The 23323-nt window shown below is 37.1% G+C and overlaps 1 protein-coding gene across 1 annotated transcript in view; it reads left to right on the plus strand.

Annotated features, from left to right (window-relative positions):
- ADGRV1 (adhesion G protein-coupled receptor V1) overlaps positions 1-23323 on the plus strand; it is a 293978-nt gene that overhangs the window by 122936 nt on the left and 147719 nt on the right. The window contains exons 79-85 of the mRNA XM_075488638.1: positions 1155-1397; positions 3863-4270; positions 5266-5450; positions 6652-6901; positions 7080-7219; positions 8888-9048; positions 11568-11668. Of these exons, the coding sequence (XP_075344753.1) occupies positions 1155-1397; positions 3863-4270; positions 5266-5450; positions 6652-6901; positions 7080-7219; positions 8888-9048; positions 11568-11668 (1488 nt within the window). The remainder of the gene's footprint in view (positions 1-1154; positions 1398-3862; positions 4271-5265; positions 5451-6651; positions 6902-7079; positions 7220-8887; positions 9049-11567; positions 11669-23323) is intronic.

A 23323-nucleotide genomic window follows, 5' to 3' on the forward strand; every position in this document is an offset into this window, starting at 1 on the left:
ATGGTCTAGCTTTTGAAAGTTTTTACTTTGTCAGCTATACTAATGTCGTTAGCTAAGAGCTGAATCCCGCTTTCCTAGAATTAAAATAGGATTTCCAAAAATCCAGGGCTGAAACAAAAAGCTATGTTTACTAATATAAAAATTGTCTTCAATGATCATAATTTGTTTGTAATGCTATTGTCTTATAAAGAACTACTTTTTTTGCAAGTTTGCTGCTTCATGAGTGCAAGTAATAGGTACAAATAACATATTTCCAACTATTTCTGGAATCTTAGTAATCAAATGTCTATTTATAAGCATGTTATGTTTGTATTGTAGGTACAAAATAAAAGATGAGGCAACATGTCATATTGTAATTTAATATTGCTGCCTTATTTTCAATAAACAAGCATTAAGAATGTAGAATTGACTAGGCTAATTCTTTGACATATGAACACTAAAATTCAATAGCCTATATTTCCAGACTGATAGAGGATTTCTCTGTATCTTAAACCTCACAGAAGTCTATCAAATAGTATCTCTAAGCTTTGGGATTTTCGATAAATTCAGTTAAGTGTTCAAGTCTATTGAGATTTGCTTGTAAAAACTTGCATAAACTTGTTAGTGTTTAAACACTAAGGCTGTATGTAAAATGTTTTTCAGAACTTTACCTGAGTTCAATACTTGAATACAGTTGAGTCAATTAATTGCATTTTCAAAACTGCATACTTAGACTTTTGTGCAGTTTTTCCACAGGTGAGTAGGTGTGTACATGCCTTTTTGTAAAGCAAAAGAAAATGAAAGAGCAAATTCCTCACAGGATGTACATCTATGTAAATCCATAATCTGGAATATGGAGCTCTTGGAGAGTTTACTGTCATGTATTATGGCAAATTTGCAGCCATAATACATGTAGTATATAAATAGCTACTTTATTGCAGCAAGTTCCATGTGAAAACCTGAGATTTCATTATTGTACATGACAGAGTGGTGCCTGTTGCAATATTGGTTTTAGGATATACTTCATTGTACTTAATGCGCATTTCAGGAAGCATGCTTGTGGTAAGTGTTAGTACGAGTAATCCATTGCACATACAAAATAATATATACATTTTTAAAAGCTGAAACTAATTAGTAGGTCTTATAATGATATGAAAATCATCCCTCATTTACAGGTACCTGAATTTGAAACATATTTTTTTGTTGAGCTGTATGCTGTAAGCACAGGAGCTGCATTGAACAACAGTGCCAGGTTTGCTTTTATAACAGTCCTTGAAAGTGATGCTCCTCATGGCTTAGTATATTTTGCTGTGGGATCTCGTTTTGCTGTGGCTCATAAGAAGACAACTTTAATCAGTCTGCAAGTGCTTAGAGATTCTAGCACATCAATGACCACAATGGTTAGCTACAGCATGCAGGTAAGACTTTTATTGTTATTTTTATTATTTGACTTATTTTTAGTATTATTTTTATAATTAATTCATTGTTCATTCTCTCAAGTAAATGCGAGTGTAATTAGCATTTTTTTGGGAAACAGTCAAATATTTGCTGAGCCCATATGGTCCAGCTTCTTTGGTTTTCCATTAGTAAAAAGACCTTGTTTTCATTGCATTGTCAAGAGTGATTTTGTTCGTAGTACCTTCCAGAAGCCTCAAAGACTATGGGCAGCCAGGCATTAAATACATTTCTTTCTTTGCCTTAAGGTTCTTATGAGACTCCAATTTCAGAGTCTTCTTTCTCTGAAATTAAGTTTTTATCATGATGGGCATGACTACAAGATTCAGATACCAACAGATTTGCTGTGTTAGGTCACAAATTTATTACTACACAGAGCACACTTAGGAAAAGAATTTTCATCAAATTTTATTCGATGTTCTTGAAGTACTAAACTTGAAAATTGTTATTCTGATTGAAAATCTCATGTGCTAAAGTAAATTTTATCATCCCCATTCATTTTTTTTATGTTTACAGCTGTAACACCAGACTCTTCTAACTGTTGTTCCTTTTATCTCTAAATGAGTACCTCATTATTATTGACAGATGATGAAGATTCTTGTTTAGCAGAAGTAACACAGCTGCAAAAACATGATTCCTTCCACTTCCTTATAGTTGTGACTCCAACATCAGGGCACAGGCTGCAAGAGGGATTCCTCTAAGTTTGCCATCGCATTGGAATAGTGCTTAGCCTGATATACTTTGACTATGTGGGATTTTATACCTAAAAGCATTATTTTGGGGAAGGGTTATTATAACAAAGCATTGTGTGACCAGTGTACTGCCATCACCCTTTATAATAAAAGGCTTTGCATTCTATTGTTATATTGCATGCGTATGTATTTTAACTGCATAGGATTACATGGTGTTTCCATGCATTTATTATACAGTAGCTGGCCAGTGTTTTGGTTAGATTGTGTGGTAACAAACTTTCACATTCTTTCCAGCCAAGAGTTCATTATAATTTAGCTGTTAAATGGAGAAGAAATTGCTACTGTCCAGTGTATATTTAGGCTAAAATATAGGGGACAATTCCTTATCCATTTGTATTTTTCATATAACAACCCTTCTTTGGACATTTTTAGGTTTTGAGGGTGCATGGCCAAGTACCAAAGTATTGGTACTATTGGTACCTGTAAAATAAGAGGTCACGGCAGACAGGAAGCGTGAGGCGCTAACTGGAAACAGATGTTCATCTCATTCCTACAAAGGTTTCTTAAACACTGTTCTTGTCACTAGTACTTTTACTACCACTTATTTCCCTGTTTCCTAATTCTCAATTGGAAGGGATAAGCAAAAGGAAACTTCTCACTGGAATTTGCACAGATGATGGGACCATGTCCTAGAGCAATTCTGAACAGATACACACTACATTGATTTACAGCATTCCCCTGCAAACTCAAAAAATGTCTGATTTATTCCATAAGTAAATGTCACTAGTTAAAGCTAAATGTTTTCAAAAGAGGTCTAGTATTTCGCAATAAAAATCCTTGGTTTTTACAGTAGGAGAACTTTTCAAGATTACTTAAGTCAGTATACGATCTGTACTTATTAAATGAATAGATACTATTGAAAAATCATACATTTGAATAACAGCCTAGAATGTTAGTTTCCACTTAAGGAAAGTTTATTATATTACCAGATATAATATCAAAGTTATGGCAACTGACAAAAAGAGCAAGAATGTGAAGAATGAAACAGTATCTGCAAACCTCATGGAAGGTAAAAATAGTGCTACTTCACAGGGAAATGAGGCCATATAGCATTCCTAGATAAGTTAATCTGTCTGCCTTGCATGTGTATTCTATAGTGTTTGCTTTGCCTTTGGACCTAAATGGATTGTTCTTCTTTTAAGTATTTATACTGGGACTGGAAATACAATGAATTGATAATAGTTTGGGCACAGATATTAGTTTGGGCACAGGTTTTAGGGATTCTAAAACCTTTGCTTGGCTTTTGTTTAGTTTTTATGTATTTGTAATTCCTGTCTGTACCCTGAATTGAGGGACTTCATGTTGCAGACATAAACTTACATCAACCCCTCCAGAATTCACCCTACGGATGTGCTAACATTTCTGTAATATCTATTCACCCAGAAAAGCTTTGTGAATTTTATTCTGGAAAAGAAAGAGAGGGTTCCTATTTAATATTGACAATATATATAATTCTTCCCCTAGGTTGTCACTAACCACAAGTGACAGATTGCTGTTTCAAGGAGATATTTCATTTAATGTAATTGTTATATCAATCTTAACTGCATTTTGAAAGGGGACTTCTTTTTTACACATTTAAATTTTACCTATTTAAAATATGTGTGTTCTACAGCAGCTGGTTTTGAACAATTGCATCTATCATGACGTTACCCAAAACTCTTTTGGTTTTGTTTAAGGAGCTACAAAAGCCTGAACCTGTTGGTCGGACCTTCATATCTCCAGCTGTGGCAGGACAAGATTTTGCCAGATCTGAAGGTTTATTGACTTTTGAACCTGGACAGAGAAATACGTTTCTGGATGTGACCTTGACTCCAAAGACAGGATCTTTAAACCCATTTCCTAAACGTTTCCAGGTTGTACTTTCTGATCCCGCAGGCGGTGCCAGAGTAGATGATGTGTATGGTATTGCTAATGTCACCATTGTCTCAGATTTGGACTCCCTGCCGGTTTGGGGGCTGATTGATCAACTGCATCAGCCTCTTGATGACACCATTTTACACAGAGTCCTCCAGAATCTGAATGCCAAAGTGGCTACAGAAACCACAGAAGAGCAGCTTACTGCTGTGATTCATATAATAGATAAGGTAAACCTTTCCTGCTCTTTTTTGAATGACCAATGATTTTAATAAGAGTGTAATAATATATATGCCTGTGATAAGACCAAAGTTAGCTTCCACGGTAGTGACTCAGGGGCGCAGACTGCAAAGGTAAAAATAGAAATTGTGAAGTCCCACAATCAAGGAAAAAGTTTGTCTGCCACTAGTTAGGTTGGTGGCAGGAAATCAAAAATCAAATGGGTGGAAAAGAGCAACCAGTATTAATTTTGCATATTACCTATAGCTCAAGATTTTCTGCTGTGCAAAGTTTTCCCTTTGGTGCCATGCTTTTATAGAGCTTATTGTGGTTTCTTGATTCTCAGGCCACATCTTTGTTGGTTTTAGACCTTGCATAAGAGAGTCAGGCCCAAGCTTTACTCGTATCTTCACAGCTGACTGCAGTCAACACACAAGCAAACCCTACCAGGGCCAGCTGGAGTTTGCTGTGCTCTTAACCAGGCACGCAGCTTGCCTTTTTTCCTGCAGTAGCTTTGGGAATTGGGTTGGCAGGGTAGCTGAGCACTTTAGCATTCCACCAAGTTCTGTGAAAACTCTGGGACTAGTTTTATGGCTTTCTGGCTCTTCTGGATTTGTGGAATAATGCCCATGAGCTGGAAAATGTTTAAATACCTAGACACAAAGCAGTATAACAATATTCATGAATAACGGTTCATTTGTGAATATTGCCATTTTGACACAGAAAACAGAGAAAATAATGTCAAAGACTCAAGAATCTTTGATTTGTGAAAGAATGAAAAATGCCACATTATTTCTTTAATAATCAAATCCCTATTAGTAAGCATATCTTTATGTAGTTTTGACATAGACTGTGCCTCACGCCTTGGCAGCGCTGATCGGAAGATGGGAAAAATATTCAGAACTTTCAGAATGAACATTGGGATAAAATGTGCATTTTATGAGGAAATGTTATAAGCAGACTTCTGTGCATAAAATGCTGTTTTATTTCTTCTCCTCTCATTAAGGTTACAGAAGTAGGTGAAAAACAGTTACTCACTGATAAAAGTAGAAGTCTTTTCTATGAGATACTCTGTGCTCTGGCTAGCCCGAAACGCGAGGACACACGAGGATATAGCCCGCTTGCTGAGGTGACTGAGAAGTTTGCTTTTTCCCTGTTGACTGGGGTAATGTGTGGATCACCAGGAGAAAGGTTAGTAAACTTGAATTCATAAGAAGTTTTGGAAATACATGACAACTTACCAATATAGTAAAAATGTAAATGACATTTTTAGAAAAGGGACGTGTCTATCATCTGTTACCTATATGAAAATGTGTTGCACTCTGTCACAATCTTATAAAGCACTATATTGGCACTATGAGCTGGTGTCACAAATAACTGGTACACTGATACAGGGTAGCTGTGGGAGTAGGAGTCAGGAGATCTGGGATGTATTAATTCACCCTTAGGTCAAATATTGCCTGGAATAAGATTCATTAATCTTACTAAGAAAATAATATGTAATTGTATGATGGAGAGCTATGTTCTAAGACTTAGATGAGAGTAAGTAACCCAAAATTTCTACTGGCATTTTGTAATTTCTGTGTGCTTGGTTTTGCTCACTTTAACATTATTTAAAATTTTAAAAGCTACTCATAGTTTTTAAATGTAGTTTCAAATAGCTAGTTTTGTCTGCAAGTGCATTATACCCTGTGGTCAGGCTAATGGGCAGGGGAAATAGGTGATGGCAAAAATAGATGTCATTCTTTTATGAGGCAGATGGTTTTAAACAGTGCGTTTCTCCCACTGTGAATCTGTTAAACATCTGGTAGTTGAATTTAGAAAAAAAAAAACCCTTTTTTTCCCTGATAAAATCAGCATGGTTTAGATTTCTATCTCAACTTCTTTTGGAGAGGTAACTTTTCTTGCCATTTCCTAAGTTGTAGGGGGTATGAAGCCCATCTCAGCCAAAAGACAGTAAATGGCATAAATACCAGCACTATCTTGAACAGTGTCCAGAACTCGAAAGTTCAAATTCTTTATTCCAAGTTTTTTTTCCATCATCTGTTGGGAATAAGAGGTAAAGCAAGATCATCCATTTTAATGCCTCTTCTTGTAGACTCATCTCTACGTCAAGTTATAAAGATGAGTATTATGATAACCTAGTTTACCATGGAGGGGTTTTGGCTGCAGATCCTACTGAGCAAACGCCAGAGGGGAAATGAAGAAGCTGAAGTACATAATAATTCAGTCCCTCTTTGTTTCACAGAAACTGAAACTGTCTGTTAAATGTCATAAAACCTAAAAATAATGGAGGAATAAAGTATTAATTACAAATGCATTTTGGAGTCATTCTGTGAATAGTGAAAGCTCAGTTCCACTTACCAAATCTATTCCTTTTCCATTTCAACAGAGGTAAAAATATCCTTGACAGCTGCCCGTACATTGCAATAATGGCTCACAACTGGTTTCCTCAGCAAATCAATGGACACAGATTTGATGGAAAAGATGGGGATTCTATTCAAGTACCTGAACATTTACTAGGGGTCTCTCTTGTATTATCTCCTCCTCAAGAAGAGAACTGTGAATCTGTACAGTTCACAGAATACAGCAGTCAGCAGTGGTTCCTTACTGGAGATAAAGAACTTGCCCTGAAGAACAAGGTTTGAAGATAGTGCAATTTATTTTTTCAAGAAATTAGTTTCATTTAGATATTGCTCAAAACATCTTAAATGTATTTAAAATAATGTGAACATTTTTGTCTGTGTCTCTGATTAAAATGAGCACTGACTGTTGAATTTTAATATGAAATTTGTATTTACATTGTACATGTTGTTTCAGGTTTTTTCTATGAGTTTGAAGGGTCGGAGTTCACACCCTTTGAAGGATAACAATGAAGTCATTTATCGGATTCATGCTACAGGAAGTCGGATTGTTCCACAAAAGTCTCTATGTCTCCTCTGGAATCAAGCTGCTGAAAGGTTATTTTATTAATCTGTTTAGCTTTCCAGTTTCTACTGTGAACCTCTGTATTTGCCTAAGATGTAATAACTCTGATTAGATCATTTGCAAGTATAAAATGGGTCCATTTCCTATCCATCTTTTTTGCTTAACTTTTCTGGCCTTTTTACCAGCACATAAAACTTTCCATATAATAAAATGTGTAGTTATACTAGCTCAGACATTTCTCAGACTTCTACTCTTGACTTTTTTCACCAAAATACCATTTAGATTAGGTAATGATGTCTTAGGCAATGCTGACATGCCTTAAATCCTGGAATTGCATCACTTCATTAATATTAATGACTTTGTGCTCTTTACAGTTGTTATCTGACAACACTTCAAGTCCATTCTTACAAAAGTAAAGAATTAAACTTGCATCTCTGGTATTGCTTCAAGTCACTGGCTCAGAATGTTCCTAATTTGCTAATATCCACTCTTTTCTTTGGGTCTGTGAAAGACACTGTGTAAGTGAACCAAAAAAAACCTGTTAAGGGGCAGACTAGGGCTTTATCTAGACCAGTATACTGTCTTCAGTAGTGGCTAAAAGTAAATGCCCAAGGAAGAGTAAGATCAGGACAAGCATAAATAGTAGTTCCCCTAATACTATACTCTCCAGTGACTCTATGAGCTGAATGTGATTTTGTGTATTTCATACCCCAAATGATTTGTCTACCACACTTGTCTAGTCTTTCCTTGCACTATCCAGAATTTTAGCACATCTTTTGACAATGATCTCTATAGGGCTATTTCTTTTTGACAGAAAAGCCATCTGCTGATGATTTTTCTTTAATATTGCTGCTACTAGCTTAAGTTGATGTCTCCTGGTTTTTAGAAGAAATGGTTCTGCTGATCATTTTCCATTCTTGTTGCTACTCATACCGTTACAAACCACAGAATAAAGTTTTCTGTGTATGCTCTTCAATGCCCCATTATTTGATTAGCCTGTCTTTCCTGTTCACATGGTATAAAGGAATTTGGAGAGAATTATGTTCTGTATCCTGCTGAGATCTAGTTGGTTTAGATATGATTTCCTTAGACTGACTGGATTATATCAGTTTGTCACTGATATAAACTATTTCTCTTCAGAAAGGAGATGCAGCAGAATTTACCTGTATGCCCTTCTTTTATCTAGACACTATGTCACAGAGCAGACGTGATTTCCACTAGAAATGGCTTAGGATGTCGCCTGTAGTACCCTTTTTCAAAATCAGTTCAGCGATACTGAAAGAAAACAAAACATGATTTTTAGTTTCAAAACAACAAACAGCAGTATAAAATGAAGTGTTATCCGTAATGGGGTAAGGTATTGTGCAAATTAAGTAACAAACTATTTGAAAACTCAGACAGACCTGTAAATCTTGCAGAAGTTTTAAAAATATGGCCACAAAAATTCTCTAGTGGAAAAAAATGTTCATTATCATATATTTACAATTTTTTTAAATCATAAAAGTTAAAAAAGCTATAAACAATAATTTAATTTCATGTAATGTGCTATTCTGAGCACTGCACCTGAAAGATTACACAAAACACCTATGCAATAGTTTAGAAAACTTGGTATTTCAGAGATACAACAACAATTTTCAAGCCTGCTTACCATGCAAATTACACAAGTTCATTTCCAACTTGGTAAATCTTTTGTTTTGCAGCTGGCTGTCAGATAGCGGGTTCTGCAAAGTGGTTGATGACACATCAGACTATGTGGAATGCTCTTGTTCTCATATGTCCATTTATGCAGTTTATGCCCAAACAGATAACTTGTCTTCATACAATGAAGCTTTTTTCTCTTCTGGATTCATCTGCATTTCAGGTCAGTTGATTTAAGACACTTTTCTCATTAATAACAACTGATGACCAGTAAGACTGATTGATTTTTAGTGATTTTAGTAATGGATGACAATCATTTTATTTGGAGAGGTATTGGAGGAATGTTAACTAACTTCATGGTATTAAAGTTGCCATCTGGTTTGGTATTTGCACACTGACAAATTTTGCCGCTGAAAAAAAAAGCACAGCAAAGAAATATGTTTCCTTGTGATGTTTTACTGAACCATACAAAAGAGAAATATGTCATTCATTTTGGGGAAGAAACTTAAAAATCCTAAATTCACCTGTGTCTCTAGCAAACAGTTGTCCTTTTTGTCAAATCTTTCAGACACTTTTCTACCTTGCCTGAAACCTCTTTGACAATTTTAGTTGACAATTTACACTCAGAAGTGATAACTTGAAGGAGTTAGATTCCATATCACGCGTGTAGAGCTCTGATGCCTAACTGCTACCTAACATCGTGGGAGAAGCCCGAGAGTTTAACCTATGAGGATCACAACTCACTTCATTCACAGCTACGATAGCATTTGCAGAAGACCCAAAATGTCAGACAGCAAGCAGGAGATCTACATTTCAAACTCTGCTTGGCTTCTGAAGGAGGTGGAAATTACACCTTTCACATTGCAGTCAGTTCACGTTATGATGTTGCAGGCAATCCTGGATGAAAGTAAATTTTTCTTCTTGTGTTGATAGGCACTGTGCAAGCAGGAACCTAAGAGTAATGGGATCACTAAGAAAACTTGCTAAGGGGATTCTTAGTCTAACCTTAAGGCACTTAAACGGGGTTCTGGGACTGCTCCTTGTGAGGTTTATTAATTCTATACTAGATCATCACTGTATGAGTAACAAAAACAGTGTAAGCAGGTAAATCCCCTATTTATCCCCTCCCAGCAAACTGCCCTAACAGACTAAAGCTAGGCTCCTTAATTGTTTTAAAACCTCAGCCTTAAAAAAGAAGACAAAGAAAGAGAAGAAAACCCTTTGGTTTTCACCTACTTCATATAAATTGATTGATTTATTTAACAATAAGGAAAGAATTTTTTAGCAGATAAACTTAAACAGATTTTAAAATACAGTTCAGCTTCTAACTTAGATTGTTAGTGAAAATAAAAAGGCAAACTATAAAAAAAATGTAATTACTGGTTTACAGAAAAGAAAAAAGTAAATTGATGAGACAAATATGCTATAGAATGCAAAATCCTATAGAAACTGAAGAAAACCCCCGTAAAAGTAAGCCAGTATGCTGTAGAAACTGAAGCTAAGAGAAATATTTTCCTGAGTTGGAAGCAATAAAGACCTACAAATCCTTGTTCAGTACTAGTCGTTTACTGTAGTCATGTGTCATAAGAATGTATTTTAAAAATTAGAACGGTTTAGCCTGGTTAAGTGTTTGCCTTGAATATAACTGCAATGCCTTTCAGCTTCTTTGGCTGGTTGAAGGTGTTTTCTTACATGATTATTTATATTTAAATCTAGTGATTAACAAATTGCTTTAGATTTAAGAGCTATAAGGATATTACTTATTTCTCTAACATCTCCACCTAGGTGTGAAGAATTAAAAAAATAATAAAAGAAGAAAAAAAAGAAAAAAAGGAAAAAATAGCACAGTGGAGTGAAGCAGAATATTATTATTTCTGAAGTTTTCTTATGTAGGCAGTTGTATACATATCACTAGCTAATTTTTGAAAGGTTTAGAAATAATTCTTTCTGAAGTGATTTATTTCATTCATATCTTACAAATACTTGTAGTTGAGCAACCAGTCTGTCTCAAGAGAGAATAAAAGATCTGCCTTAAGGATCCTAATTCCTGCCCTTCCTGGGGGTGGAAGTGCACTAACAATTAACTTTACATGAGCTCTAGCAGTGTTTTCCTTAGTGGCTCAGCTTTTCCAGGGTCCTTCTTCCAAGAACTACTTACTGGTAGGTAAGGGGCCCTTCCCATTTATGTTCTGTTCATGTTCACAATTAATTACTGAAATGAAAAGTGGTGTTATTCTTTCTGAGTACTGCTATAATAGATTTCTATGCTGAACACAGATGAAATGGGAGACTGGCATTTAGAAGGTTATAGCTATCTCCTAAAGCAATGCTACCCAGCTGGAGGCAATTTTTTATTTATTTGTTTCTAAAAGCATTTCTGAATGCAGTAATATGAACACTGAAGAGTTACCTTTGGTTTATATTTAGGTATTATGACAATCATCCACATCATGCAGAAATTAAAAAAAAAAAACTTTGCAAAAATTACTTGTTGGCATTATGCAATTATTTTAGCTCCCAAGCCTATGAAAAAAAATAGATGTTAGTACTTCAGTAATAAATTCATGAGTGATCCTAGTGTGAACCAAAGTGAACATATTCTCTCTGTAAGGTTTGGGGTTTTTTTTATTTTTTAATGATCCGCACCTTCAAGAGATCCAGCGTTGTTGTTCTTATCTAGCATAGTTTAATAGCCTAAGCTTTAAATTTCCCTTTTTTGTTTGTTTGTTTGTTTCTGTGTAGGTTTCACTTTGGCTATTATCTCCCATCTTTTCTGCACCAGGTGTGCAATGTTTGCAGCTAAACTTCTCACTCACATGATGGTTGCTTGTTTGGGTACTCAGGTAAGAAAAAAGGCTGAAGTCTCTAAGCGTAAATTAAATATATCTGTACTTTCCTTTTCCTCAATTCCGTGGCCATGTCTGAACAGACCTCCTTTTCTTTTCCACAGTGTAAACATTTTTGGAAAATATAAAATTTCAACATATGATATTTATAATTAATCCAATATTCATATCCTATGTTGGGAATTAAATAGAAATTATACATTTTCTGAAAATACTTAGAGAAAACTTATGGATGATATAGCCACATGAGATGATAGTTCTGTATGTGGAATAATAAATGTTTTGATGATGGAGTATATAATTGAGACAAAAGAGTTCCATCATTAACATCATTATTTATTAAATAGATTAACGTCACCAATCATAAATTCTGTGGGAAAGGTTTATTTTGAGTAGTAGATGATGAAAGCTCTTTTGCACTCTTGTATTTGTAGGAAGGTATAGTTACGAAAAATTTAAATAATAAAAGAGAATAAACTGTAGAGAGTCTTCCTAGTTCTCTCATACTGGTTCAAATAGTAGGTAATAGAATGTCAGCAAACTGAAGGAGCATATAAAAGGAGAATATGTCTTTCTGTCCTATAAAATATAACTTCTTCAGCTTTGGTACACCTGGTGAAATGGAAAGCTATGAATAACCTCAAGTATCTTAAAAATACTTTATGGAAAGATTCCTTAAGAAAAAGATTGTATGTGTATTTTTAATGCTATAAAGATGATGTAAATACAAGTTTAAATATATGCTGAAGGCAGGGATGCTGAGAGAATTTAAGCATATTAGCAGGCAAGTACTTAGGGGAATGTGTCGTATCAGGGAAGTAGTCTGTAGATAATTAAAACAGCCCCATGTCACCTGTGAAAGTTTAGCAACTGGCATATCTCTCAGACAAGCTTTTGTATACTACCATGGTTAGTATATAGTTTTATTCATGTTACCTCATGATATAGTTCTTTGTTGTACAATGGAGTGCATTAATAATGTTCATCACACAATTGGACTTAGAAGGAGCAGGAAAGTCCTCACAGCACTTCTAGATATCACTGGATACCAGCAGGTTTCTTGCATCTTAGGGTGTAGAAGTATTTTGACATCTCGGTTCTTGATTTTTTGAAACACATATGTAATGATTTTTAATAGTTCTGTGTAGTTACATGGAAAGCTAGTGTGTTCGAGGGACCTGTAATGTGCATGGTTAGTAGCGTACAAATGTGCAGACTTAATTTGGGACATATAGCTTACAACACAAGTAAGGACTTGCATATGGTAATGTGTCAAGATTATACAAAATGACTACTAAGAGCTTTGCAGCACGTTTTACAGTCTAATGATAGATTTTGCAAAAGCTTCTTCTACTTTTCCTTTGCAGTGAATGTTGGATTGTCTGTGTTCCCAGAATTGTTTGATATTTTGCATATAATGGAACTATCCTTATCCATGTTGCATTCTTTCTGTCTCCAATACTTTTCCATTTCTTCAGCAATATGTTGCATTTCCAGCACAGAGAAGCTTGTTTCTTTTTACTGTGAGTTTCTTTTTCACAAAAATGTTTTTTGTTTTTTTTTCTATAAGCACTCCTTACCAGGTCTTTCAGACCCATGAAAAGGTCTTAATTTACACGCAGAATGACTGAGATAGGAAGGGGCCTCTGGACGTCATCTTGTCCAAGCCCCCTGCTCAAGCAGGGATGCCTAGAGCCGGTTGCCCAGGACCATGTCCAGACGGCTTTTGAATATTCCCAAAGGTGGAGACTCCATAAGCTCCCTGGGCAACCTGTTCCAGTGCTTGGTCACCCTCACAGTAAAAAAATGTTTCCTGGTGTTCAGAGGGAAGCTCCTATGCTTCAGTTTGTGCCTCTTGCCTCTGGTCCCATCCCTGGGCACCTCTGAACAGAGCCTGGCTCTGTCCTCAATGCACCCTCCCTACAGGTATTTATATTTTTTGATAAGATCAGCCCGAGCCTTCTCTTCTCCAGGCTGAACAGTCCCAGCTCCCTCAGCTTTTCCTCACAGGGGAGATGCTCCACCCCTTACTCATCTTGGTGGCCCTTTGATGGACTCTCTCCAGTATGTCCATGTGTTTGTTGTACAGGGGAGCCCAGAACTGGACACAGTACCCCAGGTGTGGCCTCCCCAGTGCTGAGCAGAGGGGAAGGATCACCTCCCTCGTCCTGCTGGGAATGCTTTGCCTAATGCAGCCCAGGATACCCTCAGCCTTCTTTGCAGCAAGGACACATTGCTGGTTCCCATTCAATTCGGTGTCCGCAAGCCCAGCTTCTGCCAAGCTGTTTTTCAGCTGCGTGGCCTCCAGCATATATTGGTGCATTAATTCAAGCAAAGTTAGTTTTGCTATCTTGACACAGATTACATAGTTAAAATCACAGAATCACAGAATCATTTAGGTTGGAAAAGACTCTTAAGATCATCAAGTCCAACCATTAACCTACCACTGCCAAGTCCACCACTAAACCGTGTCCCCAAGTGCCATGTCTACACATCTTTTAAATACCTCCAGGGATGGTGACTCAACATTTTTCTTAAGTCTGTTGCATACGGCTAGACCTATTGAGTAATTTTGGTTGGAGGCCACCTCTGGAAACTTCCTGGTTTAAACCCCTGCTCAAAGCAAGCCCAACTTAGGTCAGATTGCTCAGGACCCTGTCCAGTTCAATTCTGAGCATCTTCAGCAATGGAGATCCCACCAGCTCACTGGGCAACCCGGTCCAATGTTTGACTACCCGTGAAAACTGTCTCCCAATATCTAGTTTAAATTTAACTTGTTGCAACTTGTATCTGTTGTCTCTCATGCTGTCAGTATGCATGTGCAATAGGAGTTTTGTTCCCTCATTTCTAGGCATTTATATGATGTAACAGTGATAAGATTTCCCCCTCCCACACTCTTAAGACTGAAAAGCCCCAGGTCTTCTATGTATTTTGTGGTCTGAATATCTTGGTGGACCTTGACTGAACTTGCTGCAGTGTGTTGGTCTCCTTCCTGTAGTGGAGATCCCAGCTGTGGTCACACAAGTGCTGGAATAGAGGGGAAGAATCACTTCCCTTTACCTTCTTGCTAGTGTTAAGTCAAACAGCAATACTAGGCTGCTTTGCAGCAAGGCATACTGCTGACTCATGGTCAACTTGCCATCTACTGGAAACCCAGGTCTTCTTCTGCAGATCTGCAGAAGGTCTGCTGCCTTAACATTTGGCCCCAGCCTGTGCTGTTATATGGTGTTACTCTGTCACCAGCTGTATGACTTCGCATTTGCCTTTGTCGAACTTTGTCAGAAGTCAGCCTATTTTTCCAGCCTGTTGAGTTTCCTTTAAACAGCCTTACAAATCACCTGCACCCAGATTTTTGGGTCCTCCTCGAACGTCCGCTGTGGCCCTCTGTCCCATCATCTATGCCCAGATGCTTTAAGTAGTATCAGGAACTGTATCTCGACTCTGAGGAGTAGCACTAGTAACCAGGCTCCAGCTGGACCTCATACTGTTGATCAAACCCTTCGAGCCTTCATGGTAAAAGCAATTTTCCACTCACTTTATAATCCCTCTAACCAAAGCATGTCTCAGCCTTTTAATGATAATACTGTGAACACCACAGAAAGCATGTCAAAGGCCTTGCTGAAGTTAAGGTAAACAACATTTACTGCACTTGCCTAAGCCGGTCATCTCCTTATGGAAGGAGATTGGGTTAGTCAGGCATGATTTTCCCTTCATAAATCTAGGACGGCTGTTTCCAGCCGCCATCCTGTCCCTGCCCTAGGGACAGCTTCCAGCAGGATTTATGCTATAACTGCCCTGGGGACTGCAGCCAGGCTGGCTGGTGTGTAGTTCAGAGGTCTTTTTTCCAGCAATTTAATGATTCATGTCTATGTCTAAAAGTCGACCCGAAGGAAGGATAAATAAAAATAAATTGATGGCTCACTTGTACAAGAAGCACCTTTAAGCGTGGTATTAAAGGGTCATTTTCATAACTATCTGTACCTGAGGTGAAGAGTTGAGGCCTAACTGCAAGTTCAAAGTTCTCAAAAAACAAAAATAAGTCATATTTCAAATAGTATCCCAAATCAGATTGTGTTGCACTTTGAGGCATTATTTGTGTGACTTGCCTTGGTTCTCAGCTTTGGTCTCGTTATTTCATAAGATATCTTTATCATCTTTGGAGTTACTTAGCTACATTCACTAACTAATCTGCATTTGCATCAGTACTTGCACAGGACTTTATAGTAACTTTGGACTACAGGTGCTACTCAGTCTGAGAATTGCTTATTTATTTCTGAAAATACACTGGACGTGATTTCCCTGATTTACTGGTAGAATTTTCATTCCAGGTCTTATCAAGCTGCTAAACTCCTGTTTCTCCATTCTCAGGCCAGTGCTGCAGCTGCTTTGCTGTAAAATAAAGATCATGCTGTCACACACACACTTGCCAAAGAATGTATAGTCAGATCAGGTACAGCTATGGGAAATATTTCACTTGAATGGCATATTCAATTGAAATTCAGTTTCATGAAAGTAGTCTAAGTCAACTTATCTCCAAAATATTTATGGAAAAGCCTAAACAAAGGTGTTTTTAAAGATTGACCTAAATGGGAAGTAAAATAAAAAGTTGCTGCATTTTCTATTAAATGCAGCTTTATTTAAATGTTATAAACATATCACTTTTAAATTTTCGTATGGTGATGTTCAAGCATATTGTCAGTAGTATGCCCAGCAGTTCTTATCTGCTCACAATTCCAGGTTTCGAGTAGTAACTCTGTTGTAATCTCATAGGTTTCTTCTCAAGGTTGGGCAGGAGCATGGGCATGGGCATGGGCATGGGCATGGGCATGGACATGGCTGGAGACCTGCTCAGGTAGAGACTGATGTCCCAGGGCTGAGCTTAAATGGAGCTGCTGCGCCTAGGAGCAGAGAGAGTAGGTGGGGACTCCAGTTGGGACTGGTCAGGACCATTAAGGTTTATTAGTGCATTCAATGCCCTGACGTAAAGGCAGCTTCTCTCATTTTTATGTTGCTCTCTAGTAAGCGTTTTAAACATGAAGGGAAGGTTTTAATGTCTTTGTTTTCAAATGTTTCTTCTCATAAGTAGAATAAATTTTGAGAATTAGTAAAACTGTATATCAGAAAAACTATCTGAAAGGCATTACTTCATGGGTGGAGAAAAGTGGGAATCGTTAATGCAGGAAAAGATTACAGAAGGTAGCGGATTAAGATAGAAAGGATTTTCTACTAAGGTATAAGAGCATAAAAATGCCATTATTGCCTTTCCTTCTTCATGTACAAAAGTAATACTGAGAAGTCAGATATCTCTGGCTACTGGAATACTGCGCTCGGTTCTATCTGTTGAAGGACTTCAAAAGTGAGAAAGTTAACTTCAGCTTGGGCCCCCAGGCTTTTCTGTCTGCTAGCTGTTTTTTGTTTAAAAACACTGCATTTCAACTTGTATATGAAATGCTGATCTGTGCAGAATAATTCTTGAGAACAGTTCCATGTGGTGTGTAAATACAGTAATTTAGTTTAATTACAGAGATACTACTTAGAATGGTTCTAAGCCCTTTTGTTATTCATCCTCAACCCCTAAAATCCATGGCTCTCCTGACCTCTTTTCCTTTTGCCATGCAATTATTCTGCAAGTTTAGAACAAAACTTTTGAAAGAGGATTTTAGCAGGGTAACTAGCTGGCTTGGAGAGGAAGTAAAGACAGCTTGGCAGCAGCTGTTGAAGAAAAGAAAGTGGCTTTAAGGCCGAGTGAAAAGGGAAGGGATATGTTTGACAAGGGTGAACTGAACTACTGTGCTAGCTGCTCTGAACAGCTGAAGGAAAATCTTTATACAGTCACTTGTGTTGTGATATGTTGGCATATGTTCTGCCTAGAGAGAACTAGCCTGATTAGGAAGCCTAAGTTTAACAGAAAACTCTAAATAGAAGCTGTTTGTACAGCTATACCCACCTACAAGTATTTGGACAGTATGTGTATGATTAGATACTTACAATGCAAGTAAAAGTTTTGTGGTTTTGCTGACCAATGACTCTGTATGAGAGGATTTATTTAAGACAGTTTTAACTGAGAACTTATTACATGCAAATCAACACTTAATAAGTCCTAGTTTAAATACAAGGAAAAAGTTAGTACTTTGCATTTTTGTCTAGTAATATTTAGGCAGTAGTAGACACTGGATTTGTACCTATTAGATCTCAAACTACTCTAGAGAATGAAGGAGGCTAGTGTTTATGTGTGCAGTTATATTTTTACCAGAAAAAAAAAAAAAAAGAAGCTTTTCAGGTTAGCTCCCCTGTTTTATACATATGTGAATAATTGGTTTTTACTCTAATATCTGCACTGGATGTTTATTAGGCTTGTAGGTGTTTTTTTTTTTTTTTTAATTGCTACCAGTGCAGTAATTACTATTATCTGTAGATGGCAGTCAAACCTTTTCAGCACATTGCTCAGAAATTTGCTCTTCCAAGGCTGTGCCTGCTTTGTGGTTGCTCCCAATAATTTGTTACTCTGTCAGTGATGGTGAATGGTGATTCACAATATTCGAGCTTCATTTCATTCTCAGTGTGTCTAGAGCTTCCAGCGTTAATGCAGCATTTTGTAAAGCATTCAGGAATGTATGTTTCAGCAAGTGTTTGGTGAAACTCATTGGAAAGATAAAAAAGGCTGGCTATTTCTAAAATATTTTTTATTCCTTTCCATTCTGATATTTACTCAAAGAATAATGATGTCTCCAACAAACATTATTTCTTGAATCATTAGTTAGTCATAGTATTTTGTTTGTGTGTTTAACCAGCATGTTATAAGTTCATGCAACAATACCTTAAATGCACGAGGAAAAAATTACTGGGCTGAGATTTTCAGTTTTGGAGTAAATTTAGGTGAAGATTTGTGGTTTTGAAAAATTAAAGTATAATGAGAACATACTTCACAGTGTCTCAATGCAGTCATACTAATCAACAAAATTCTCCTTTTCAAAAAACTACAAACCTAGATTACAATCTTAATAGGAACCATTGCTTATGGCTCCCGTGCTTTGCCTGGGAATTTCCAGGCAGAAATACATGAATAAGCACTTTGTATGTGGCTTGTGCATGTATATTCAGCTTGAGGCATCTTGTCCACATTAAATTTCAGTGTGGATTCATAGGCCATTTCTACAGCACATGCTGAGTATTGCAAATGACATGAACATGTGCTAAGTTCTCCATTTAGATTTTTCATGTGTGCACTGCTGAGCTGCTCTGTATATGTGCAGTAGCTATTTCTCCAGAATATTTGAACATTCCCAATCTGTTTACAGCAATAATTGTGTACAAATGGCTTTGTGTATTCTTCTGGCCAGTAATGCAAAATGAAAGTCTAACGGTCAAATAGAAAAAAATGCATATGGGGAACTGTGTCATCCTATTTTTGTCAAACAATAAGTGTATATTTTCTAATTTAACCAGTCCTCGAGCTGCAGTAGTCCTTAGCATCATCATCTGTCACTGTAATATCTGTAATAATTACCAAGCTGGCAAGCCAAATTCATCCTACCATTGACTTCAATAGAAATGCATGTTGAAGTATACTTACTGTGTTTAACTGTTTGAAAGCTGTGTGTTATTCAACCTGACCAGAAGTACAAACATACATGTCAGTTATGTTTTTTAAGAAGAAATTGTGCAAACAATCCTGCTTAAAAAATTGTTAAACATTTATTTGCAAATTATAAACTGCAGCCTTGGTATTGTTGTTTTATTATTTGGACTTACTCAGATTTGGAGGAAGATAGAAAACACAATTCTGCCAAAACTAAGATCAATTTTAAAGATGTGATGAAATCTCCAAGAGGTGATGAAGGAGCAGGATATGAATGAGTGATCATAGAGCCTGCAGCTTCTGCCATTGCACAAACGTGAAACTTCTGCATTAACTGTGAAATGTTGCTTCTTCTGTATTGTTGTTAATCTTAACCCTTCTCTTCCAAACTAGGGGAATTCTCACTCACTTTCCCCCATATGTAATCAAAACGCAAAAGAAATTGTCATATATACTTGGATAGGGGGAGTTTGCAAAGCATATTCCAGAATGAGGCGGGTAGAGTGGTCCCCTGTACCATCCACCGCAGGGGCAGCTCATGCCAGCGCGTGGCTGAGTGCCTGCCTCTCTCCTGGCAGCAGAGAGAAGCCTTCATGTCAATTAAGTCCTCCGTTATGGTAAGCCTGCACTTTTTAGTCAGCTGATGGGAAATACTAATTAAAGGACTGTTTCTGAAGAAGCTTGGTGGAGGGCTTCGCTAAACTCCACGTCCATGTGAGATATGAAACGCTTATGGAATAGGAAACAACAAAAAATGTTATTTATTACTATACAGTTAGAGCCCAGTTACCTAGGGTGAGGGAATTTGCTTTATAAAACCTAATTGTCTTTGAGGACAACTAGGCCTGAGATTTCCTGGCTCTGATTTCCTTGCTGTAACCTGACAGCAGTAAATAATGCTGAACGTGGTACCATCGGCCCTTCACAAACCTGAGCAACCCATAAGGTTTGAGAGGGCACAGAGCAGGCAAATGAGAACTGGTGCCAGTGATCCAGAATTGGTGCCCACTCTATAAATTCCACTCCATGTTAATGTGTTTTATCCTGTTACTCTTCAATGTGAAATATTTCAGTAAGAAGAATGACGAGTAGTAGGTAGTCTTCTTCCGCCCTTAATGTCAGCATTCTTATCTTTGGGATAATAATGTCTAAAAAATTCTCATTTAGAGAAGCAGAGATTCTACAGGTGTTACTTACAATGGAAAGTGGAACAGATTTCCATTTCTGTTAGAGGAACATTGTACCTTATTCAAGAACACTGGACATTCTTTGTATTTTGGATTACTTGATGTTATTAAAGTGATCAAAACCTTTCTCAACTGAGTACTCAGCCATTAATTCCCTAGGTGGGATTTCATAATGGCTAGATTTCTTAAGGACATTACGCAATCTCTCTGTGCCTGCACAACTTGTGTTAAGATCATTGTGTAATATTCCATTCATCCTGGGATAAGTGAAGTTTCCATAGGATGGGCAGATTTTCCTGCTAAGCATTTTGATGTCATATTTCCTAATAAAGGAAGACAGCCCTTCTGGTAATCATTTGATCTTGCAGGAATAAGTAAGTAAATTTTCTTGGAAGTCTGGCTTACATTGCTTCCACAGAGGCTGTGTAGCAGAAGAGTCACACTGAAGAGTCAGCATTAGACTTCAGTTGATACCACATGATTTAGTTAGTTGATCAAATATAAAAAGGACAATTATGTTTTCTAGCAACTTTGTATTCACAATTAATTTTCATTTTGTAGCAGAAGAGTAGCAAAATTAAACTACTGCGTTCTGTACAGCATAGCTACCTAAGACACTTGTTGGGGATGTCAGAAGGGAAAGATACATCAATAAGAATGTTTATGTGAGTAAGCTGCTTTCACCGGTTTCTTACGTGACATTTGTATGGTCACAGTAAATAAATGTGGAGTGTGCTATTGCTAAATTTAGCAATAAACTGCTTTACAACAACAGTCATGCTATTCCAGGGTATGTGATGTATACTCCCTAGTCCTGCTGACATTTTCCAGTATAATACAACATGTAGTGATTTCCTGCAGTCTCACCTGTGTTCTTTGTTACCATTTCAAGAAGAATTAGCACCTAAGCATTTCCTCCCAGTGACTATGTTAGTAGGTTTCATACTGAATTAGTTAATTACTTATTAGCTGATTTCAGTCATTCCCACCAAGTCAGAGCACAGTATTAAGTTCACGCAGCTTCTTTCAGAAGCAGTTTCAACCTAGTAATAAGTAGAACTATTTGGGGATTAGTTTACATAAAAGACAATTTCATGGTAGAGTAATCTAAATTGAATGCTTTTATAGCAGAGCAATACAGTTTTATGATCAGTAAGGCTCTGAGGGCCCATCTCTATTACGTTACTACTTGTGAGTCCACAATATCCAAGAAGAATCAGATAGCCAAAGCTGGAGCTAAACAGGGATTTGTAGTAGAAGAAATTACCGTTTATCTCAAGATGTCAATGGTTTCATAAACTGTATTGATTATATATATATATATACATATGCATGCATTTTAAACATATATATAAGGTGTCCTCAGGTGATAGATAAGGTGTATGAGGTCCTTTAGAATCTGAGGGTCGAGAAATTCTAGCAGTGGGGCACCCATTCATCAGAATAAGTATTATACATAATATAACGGTGAGGACGGACTGTACCATAAAACAACAAGCAGTTCATTGCCCTGATCACCTAAACATCATGTGAGGAAGTGGGAAGAGTAGCTTACCCGCAGGAACCTTATTGCAGCATCTTTCCCTTTTTTCCAGTAGAGGGAGTCATTTTGTCAATGGAGTTCCATCAGATGTCAAATTGCTGTGTCTCTGAGAGGCTTGACATAAACATGATGCCATATGCAAATACGTAAAGCTAAAGCTCAGGCAAAAGTAAAAGGCAATGCAGATGCTGTAAGAGCAGATTTTTAAGGTCGCAGTCTAGGGAGTGTGGAGATGTAGGACCAGCTGAAACAGCTCTATCCCATGGAAAGAGGGAAAGAAGAAATTGTCTAGTAGTCATGGCCAGGTGATGGAACATGTAAGAAATAAATCTCATATAATTTACATTTTATGTTACATTTTTTCATCAACCAACACAGGATTTTGGTCTCTCACTGATAACTTATCGCTACGGCAGTACCCATAGATTTCTACTTTTGCTGTTCATAGGGATAATGTTACTTTACTGCCCTTGTTCACTTTTCTGATGTTGAGTCACCATGTAGTGTTAATGTGCAGGCTGTTAGTATCTTCTTATAGATTATCTCCTAGTGTTTGCCAAAACTCAGATATATGAGCAATACTATAACATATGTTAGAACGCTGCTACATTATCTCACACCTCCTGTCCTCATTGCAAACAGTCAAATGTTCTGTTTATCACTTTAAAGTATAAGAGTATGAGATTTCTATCAGCTAATGCCTTCCAGCTCTTTTTTCATTATACCCAACATCACAAACAGTTGGGGACCACACATGGAGAGGAATAGACAGCAACATTCCCAAGTTGCCTATTCATTGCTTTTCTCTGTATCTTACTGTGAAGCAGGTTATACTGCTGCCTCTGTCTGCTTCATGCTTTTCATTGTCATTTTTCAACTCTTGTTCCCATTTTCTGCCTCCTTTCTTCCTCTCCCTTTGTTCTGTCCACTCATGTGTGCCGTTCTGCCTTAATAAAAAGGTAGGTACCTATTACTTCTCCTAGTTAGCAAATCTCCCATTGCTTTTTTCCCTGCTAAAAGCTTTCCTCAGCCCTGTCTTGATGAAGTACCTCAGCGGTTGCTATTAGCCATAAATTCAGGCCCTAGCAACAGCTGTGCAGTGTTAATCTGAAGTTTCCAAAACATTCCTAACTTAGCTTATCTTTTGGAGGAAGAAATCCATAGGCTTTCATGAACAATAGTGCCTCAATGGTTTGCCTTTACAGCTAATTAAAATTAAACTAACCATTGAAAGTTTAGCTTCTGTTTTTGCTCCACCACTGTCACTTTGTTTGCTTACTTCCATGTGCAAGAATATTTTAAAAGGGTCTTTTTTTTCCATTTTTGGCAGTTTTCTCATGACC

Source organism: Mycteria americana, chromosome Z (assembly GCF_035582795.1).
Source record: "Mycteria americana isolate JAX WOST 10 ecotype Jacksonville Zoo and Gardens chromosome Z, USCA_MyAme_1.0, whole genome shotgun sequence".
Classification (NCBI taxonomy): Eukaryota; Metazoa; Chordata; class Aves; order Ciconiiformes; family Ciconiidae; genus Mycteria; species Mycteria americana.